Source organism: Helianthus annuus, chromosome 3 (genome assembly GCF_002127325.2).
Source record: "Helianthus annuus cultivar XRQ/B chromosome 3, HanXRQr2.0-SUNRISE, whole genome shotgun sequence".
Classification (NCBI taxonomy): domain Eukaryota; kingdom Viridiplantae; phylum Streptophyta; class Magnoliopsida; order Asterales; family Asteraceae; genus Helianthus; species Helianthus annuus.
Genome location: NC_035435.2, coordinates 133,056,458 through 133,064,401, shown reverse-complemented (window position 1 = coordinate 133,064,401; position 7,944 = coordinate 133,056,458). Strand labels below are relative to the sequence as shown.

The window sequence follows — 7,944 nt, the reverse complement described above, 5'->3', positions numbered from 1 at the left end:
AGTCAGCCCATGTGACTTCATATGTTATCGGCCCAATCAAATTGAATTGATAATAGTATTGTCGGCCATTAACTCAGTGTAGTGCATGTGAATTGATAAAGCTATTGTCAGCACATTAATAATTGAGACCCATGAGATGTTGTCGGCCACATGATATCTTGTTGCAAGTGAAATTGTAATTCATTGTTGAGGTGATACAAGTCAACCGCCACCCGATCGACCAAGCATTTTGTCGTCTTGTGCCATAAATCGAGTGGTGGGTCGATCAAACTACCACCCTATCCAGATTACAAAGTTCATTTGTAATACCTGAATTTTTAAATAATAAAATATTACTCATATAAAAAAAACTAACGAAAAAAAAAATACATATAGTTAGATTAATTGAAAGGGGGTTTTTCCATATTTATTGGGTTTCCTCCTGAATTGGTGTATAGGCATTATGCCTTGTGGGGATGGATATGATCGGGTGGTTCTGCTGGTGGCACGATGATACTCCAGTGGTCCGTCAGTGATCCAAATTTGCCATTCAAAAAAAAAAAAAGTTAGATTAATTAGTAAATTATATATGAAAATCATAAATTATTATACTTATCTTGTATTAAGCATGTGGCACTTAGTTGCCTCACTTCTTTGCCACTTTCTTTGAAGTATCAACACCTGGACAATTCTAATGCATACACTTTTATTTATATAATTTTGTTTCTTCTTGACAAAGAAAACGTAAGTACAAAACCGCAATCTCAAAATCCAACTAGTGATATCTCATTTTCTCACACACTTGTGTATTATTCTAGCAACTTTCCTTCTGCAATAAGGTATGATTATCAAACTCGTTGTTTTTAATACTATTTTATGTATAATTAAATAATTAATAAAACATAATAATGTTATATTAGAAAGCTTCTTTTATATATTTTGAACTACGCCAGATTTATTATTAACTTTGTTATAACCTAATCATGTAATATGATTTTTAAATTTCAAATACTATAAATATTAGTTACATCGTTAATTGTTTATTTTAAGATACGTATAATTAAATTGTTTTGATAAGGTAAATAGTTTTGACTTCTGACTGTTCTAATATTTTAGCAGATAACTCTTTTATCAAATAATTATAAAACATGATGATTATTTTGTAAAATATTACTAAATGTTAATAAATGTGTCTTTTCAAATATGTAAAGCAATAGATTAATATAATAAGAATGAATAATTCTTTAAATAAATCATTATAGAAAATTTAGATTTTCATACATTAAAATAAATGTATTATAAATTCAAGAATTTTACATACCCCTTAACGAGTTAACGAATATTGTAGGATTTCACGATTGTCTAGACGTAATCTGTTATCTCAGTTTGTGATCATCGCTTAAGGTACGGACCCTTAAACAACCTTGTGTGCACAAATTTAAGTTTTTACTACCTCGTAGTTAGAGATTTAGATTTGTTATTTTATGTTTATGTGATCTTCAAGATTTTGTGTTATTATATATAAATATTAGTTATATTGTTTTAGCAAATATTGATTATCACACACTGAAGCACTGATTGTGTCGCACCGAAAGGTGACGCACTGAAAAACTGAATGTGAACTACTGAAAGTGATTATGTGACGCACTGAATGTGAACTGACTACGCATTGAACTACTGAATGTGACACACTGAAGGTGACTAACTGAATATGTTATATATATTGTTTGATATATAGATATCGTTAAGAAAATGTATATTGTATTGTTGTTGTCCCACTGAGTAAACCCCGTTTACTCAGGCGTACATTTGCCTTCTTATGTACGTTAGGTTGCAAGGATATTCAGGAAAGCTTGGATGAATGGTTCAAGGGAATAAAGACGCACATGGATTTTCATAAAAGTTTAAATTTTCATAAAAGTTTAAAATGTTTTGTACAATATTTCGACTTTTTGAAAAAATGGAAAAGTTCTATAATTTATGGAATGATGTTCTGACCTCTGATGTACTGTATAAGTGACACGTCAGCCCAAGCCGGGTTGGGGTGTTACAGTTATGGTATCAGAGCTTAGGCTCTTTCCTGTCGATAAACATTTTTAAAAAACAAAACCTGTGCGGTAATGGGTAGACATCAAACTAGAATTTTATCCCTCTAGAAATTTGTTATCATCCTTCTCTTTTTCTATGTTCTCATAGATGTCTCCGGTCAAAAGAACTAACCGACGCAGTTCACGTAGCTCTGGCACGACTTCTAGACGTCGTAAGATTAATGATGCAGTCCAACGTGCGGTCGAGGGGTTACTCCCAAATCTGATTCAAACTGTCACCCAACAAATGCACACTGAAGTACTCCCTGATTTCATGCAAACGGTTATGCAGCAAATGAATGATGCAAGGAGCACCCAACCACCTCCCACTCCTTCTCGTTCCCCAACTCCTCCTTGTTTTTCAACTCCCCCACATTCGCCACATTCGCCACCAAAAGGCAAGAATGTGAAGGATCTAATTACACCACCCACTGTTGACATTCACAAATGGTTGTCTAGGTTTCAAAAACAACAACCAAGATCCTTTAGTGTTGCAGCTACACCAATAGAAGCACAAAATTGGATTGCTCACATTGAGAAGATCTTCGAAGTTCTAGGAGTGGGCGATGAATTTAAAACAAGGTTGGCTGCGTACAAACTGGAAGATAACGCCCAAACCTGGTGGCATACTGTGAAACATGCCAGAGGCGGTGATACGTTCGCTGCTACACTTCCATGGGACAGTTTCAAAACACTGTTCTTCCAACAATATTTCCCGGTTGCCTTCCGTGATGAATACATCCGAGAATTTGCATCCATCAAACAAAGGGAGGACGAACCTATGACTGAGTTCATGGAGCGTTTCACGAGGCTTGCTAGCTTCGTCGGACCCAATGCTGGATCCCCAGCTGCGCAAGCCGGGAAATTTAAATGGGCATTATGTGAACGTATTAAGTGGTTGGTTGTTAACCAAGACTTTAAAGACATCACTGAAGTAGCTAATGCAGTCCAAAATCTGGAAATAGCAAACAGAACTATGAAGCTTCAGTATGGTGGAGACATCTTGAAAAATCTGGCGTTAACCACTGGACAAACTTCCACCCAAATCCCACTCACTGGAAACCAGAAGACAAGTTCTAATCAGAACTCCCCACCTGCACCCCAGAATAGCCAAGCGATCGTTGCACAAACCCATAATCAACCCCGAAAACCATGCTCCACATGCGGAAAGACCCATGGTGGAGTATGCCTTAAACTCACAGGGGGTTGTTTCAGGTGTAAACAAACTGGACATGCAATCCAGAATTGCCCCTTTCCCCCGAAGGATACTGAAAAGAAGATTACTACTGGAGCGAACGCTATACCAGCTAATAGAGGCGGAAGGGTTTTCGCTTTAAAGGTTCACAACAAACCAACTGAACACCATGGGTATGATGTAATTGGTCGCGAACCTTAACAAGATGAAGGATTTGCCCTTGTTTAAATTATACTCTTGTGCTTTCGAACCTTGTCTTTTCAGTGTATGAACTTTTCTAAGTATCGAATAAACATGTTGTCTTTTCTTATATAATTTGCTGCTATTACTGACAAATGTGTTACTGTGCAAATTTCGAGGACGAAATTTATTTTTAAGAGGGGTTGTATTGTAATACCTGAATTTTTAAATAATAAAATATTACTCATATAAAAAAAACTAACGAAAAAAAAAATACATATAGTTAGATTAATTAGTAAATTATATATGAAAATCATAAATTATTATACTTATCTTGTATTAAGCATGTGGCACTTAGTTGCCTCACTTCTTTGCCACTTTCTTTGAGGTATCAACACCTGGACAATTCTAATGCATACACTTTTATTTATATAATTTTGTTTCTTCTTGACAAAGAAAACGTAAGTACAAAACCGCAATCTCAAAATCCAACTAGTGATATCTCATTTTCTCACACACTTGTGTATTATTCTAGCAACTTTCCTTCTGCAATAAGGTATGATTATCAAACTCGTTGTTTTTAATACTATTTTATGTATAATTAAATAATTAATAAAACATAATAATGTTATATTAGAAAGCTTCTTTTATATATTTTGAACTACGCCAGATTTATTATTAACTTTGTTATAACCTAATCATGTAATATGATTTTTAAATTTCAAATACTATAAATATTAGTTACATCGTTAATTGTTTATTTTAAGATACGTATGATTAAATTGTTTTGATAAGGTAAATAGTTTTGACTTCTGACTGTTCTAATATTTTAGCAGATAACTCTTTTATCAAATAATTATAAAACATGATGATTAAATGTTAATAAATGTGTCTTTTCAAATATGTAAAGCAATAGATTAATATAATAAGAATGAATAATTCTTTAAATAAATCATTATAGAAAATTTAGATTTTCATACATTAAAATAAATGTATTATAAATTCAAGAATTTTACATACCCGTTAACGAATTAACGAATATTGTAGGATTTCACGATTGTCTAGACGTAATCTGTTATCTCAGTTTGTGATCATCGCTTAAGGTACGGACCCTTGAACAACCTTGTGTGCACAAATTTAAGTTTTTACTACCTCGTAGTTAGAGATTTAGATTTGTTATTTTATGTTTATGTGATCTTCAAGATTTTGTGTTATTATATATAAATATTAGTTATATTGTTTTAGCAAATATTGATTATCACACACTGAAGCACTGATTGTGTCGCATCGAAAGGTGACGCACTGAAAAACTGAATGTGAACTACTGAAAGTGATTATGTGACGCACTGAATGTGAACTGACTACGCATTGAACTACTGAATGTGACACACTGAAGGTGACTAACTGAATATGTTATATATATTGTTTGATATATAGATATCGTTAAGAAAATGTATATTGTATTGTTGTTGTCCCACTGAGTAAACCCCGTTTACTCAGGCGTACATTTGCCTTCTTATGTACGTTAGGTTGCAAGGATATTCAGGAAAGCTTGGATGAATGGTTCAAGGGAATAAAGACGCACATGGATTTTCATAAAAGTTTAAAATGTTTTGTACAATATTTCGACTTTTTTGAAATAATGGAAAAGTTCTATAATTTATGGAATGATGTTCTGACCTCTGATGTACTGTATAAGTGACACGTCAGCCCAAGCCGGGTTGGGGTGTTACATCATTTGTTAATTAGTGTTGATCGATAGAACTCAGGTCACATGAGGTGATCATTCAGGTTGTAGGTTCAGTTCATTTGAACCAGTTCGCATAAACTGAACTCAGGTTGCTTAAAATCTCACCAGTTCATACGAAGTTGGTCCAGATAGTTTTAAACTGTCCAATTCATATCAAAGTTCAATTCGCACCAAAATCCATTTCGCACCAAAGTTGACAAAGTTGATTGAACAACAACTCGTTCAGAGTACCTGTCCGATTCAAGTTGTTTGATAATTTTTAAACTGATTCGTTTCAGGTGATTAAAAGGTGTTGTGATTCGAGGAGTTAGCATCATGGCTGAAGAGTTTTACAACACGTTTTACAAGGCGTTTACGTCCGAGTCTTCCGAAACCTCAACTGTCACACCGAAATTCATTACAAAAGCGATCAATGAAAACATTAATCATGACAACTTTTATGGAACTCATTCAAAACCGCCCAAGCTTGATAGTATTGAGGACTACACTTGGTGGAAAGAACGTTTCATCAACTGCGCAAAAGCTTACGCGCACGAGAGCTGGTTTTGTTTGGAATTTGGATATGATAGACCTGTCAATGATAAAGGCGAAGAAATCCCACTCAAAAGCTTATCCATAGAGGACAAAAAGGAATTCTCATCTGAACAGAGAATGATTGCTTTGATCCAGTCATCAATTAGAGATGACATTTTTGCATTGCTTAACCATGATGGGTCATCAAAATCTGTTTGGGAAGCTTTACGGGTTAAAGCTGAGGGGGGTAAACAAATCAAGAAAAATAAAATTGCTTTATTAAAGAAAGAATTTGATTTGTTTGATAGCTTGAAAGGTGAATCAGTTCGACAAATGATAGAAAGATTTTGTCATTTGAAAATTGAACTTGATAGGTTTGGTATTGTTAAAACACGAGAGGAAATAATTGATAAAATCATAGAAGCGTTACCATGAGCTGATCAGTGGCGAACGTTTGTTTTTATTTTGAAAAATGACGTGCTATATGATACAATTTCTCTTGATGTTTTGAAAGAAAAAATTGAAAGTCATGAACTGGAGCTAAAAAAGCAAAGCAAGATGAGCAGTTCTTCACATCATCAGAATGTTGGTCTTTATTACAAAGGTAACATACCCTCGGTGAAAGCTGGTGATTCACCAAAGACAACATTTAGTGGTGAGAAGACAAAGGAATCACAGACAAGCTCATCAAGCTACAATCCAGGATATCATTCATCTTCTTCAAAAGCAAACCCTGAAGAATCAGAAGAAGTTCTCTGCAACATCGCTCTGAAACTAAAGAATTCTCCTGCCATGAGCATTAACTCTGCCAAGCAGCAAATAAGCTTCCTTGCATCTGTTCTGGAATCATATGAAGGTCTAGTTGCAGGCAAAATTGGAAATTCTAAATTGACCAAAGAAGACTATGACCAGATAGACCCAGCAGAAATGGAACTCACTGACATTCGTTGGTGTCTAGCTAGTTGCATCCGAAGAGCTCAGAGGTATATGGAGATTACTGGGAAACATTCAATTAGTGGTCCGTCAATTAAGTTGGGATTTGATAAATCCAAGTGACATGTTTCAAATGCAAGCAAAAAGGTCATTTCAAGAGAGAATGCAATAATTCTGCAGTTGATGGAAATGAACATCCTTTCAATGATGATTATTACCGAAAGGCGATCTACCACCGAAGCAAAGAAGAGCCAAAATTGATTGAAAACAATACAAAAGAAAAGTCAAGAGCTTGTGCAGTTTTCCATGATGATGAAGGATATGACTAGAGTGAAATTCTTCCAGAAGAAGATCGTATTGATTATTGATTCAAAATTAGAACAAAGGAGGATGCAGAAATTCTTCACAGAAAACATGATCATTATGCTTTTGTTGCTGAAATAAAGGAGAAAACCAGAGAAGAGATTCTGAATGAGAAAACTCCCAGAGAAAGAAGTATAATGGGATACAGAATGGATAAAATGCAAGAAGAGTATGAAGATGATGTCAGCAGTAAAAGATGGGACAAGAATCGAGAGTGTTATGTCAACAGAGATAGTGAACCTGTTGTCCACAGGAGTGACATAGTTCATGATGATGTTCTTTTAGTAATTCCTCGATCCGACGAATACTATTCAAATGTTGAAAAAGATAAAACATATGTGAAAAGGCTGGATAAAATCATAAGAGATGCCATGATATCAAGTTTGAGGAAGAGGGATGAAGCAAGAATGAAAAAATGTTGAGTGTATGGTAGAAGAGTTGAAGAAGGTGGCTGAAGAAGTGAAAGAAAAGGAAGAAAAAGTTGTTGTGAATGAAGAAGTTGTGAAAGAAGCTGTTACTGAAAAACAGCAGGTTGTTGAAGAAGAAATTAAGAAGAAAGAAGAAAGAGAAGTGAAGGATGAGATTTTGGAAGTTGCTGGTGATGTTGGTGATGAAGTTGATATTGAAGAAAAACAGAAGAAAAATGCTGATCAGACAGAAACTGCAGCAAAAACCGAGGTGCCAATCACTAAGGTAAATACTGAATCTGAAATCTTAAAAATTGTTGAACAGTGCAAGAAATGCATGGAAACATGCAGAGCTTGTACTGAAAAAGATGAAAAATTCAGAACAAGAAATCTTGAATTCGCTAAAATCGAATAAGTTTTCAAAAATAAATGCAAAGAAATGTGAGAAAACGAAAAGATTTTGAAAGATAATGACGAAAAGCTCACACAAAAATGCAAGAACTTAGAAAAAGAAAATGAGATTTTGAAAGAAAAGGT

General features: G+C 34.4%; 1 protein-coding gene across 3 annotated transcripts; it reads left to right on the top strand.

The window, feature by feature from the left end:
- Positions 1-550: 550 nt before the first annotated feature.
- LOC110929672 lies at positions 551-7,572 on the top strand. 3 transcript variants are annotated; one of them, XM_035988473.1, is made up of 4 exons: positions 551-818; positions 1,328-1,383; positions 2,176-3,997; positions 4,489-7,572. In XM_035988473.1, the coding sequence occupies exon 3, from the start codon at positions 2,176-2,178 to the stop codon at positions 3,460-3,462; it is 1,287 nt and encodes a 428-aa protein (XP_035844366.1). In that variant the 5' UTR covers positions 551-818; positions 1,328-1,383; the 3' UTR covers positions 3,463-3,997; positions 4,489-7,572. The 3 variants fall into 3 exon arrangements, with proteins under 3 accessions (XP_035844366.1, XP_035844368.1, XP_035844367.1); XM_035988475.1 differs by lacking the exon at positions 1,328-1,383; XM_035988474.1 differs by lacking the exons at positions 551-818; positions 1,328-1,383 and having other exon boundaries at positions 1,389-3,997.
- Positions 7,573-7,944: the final 372 nt, after the last annotated feature.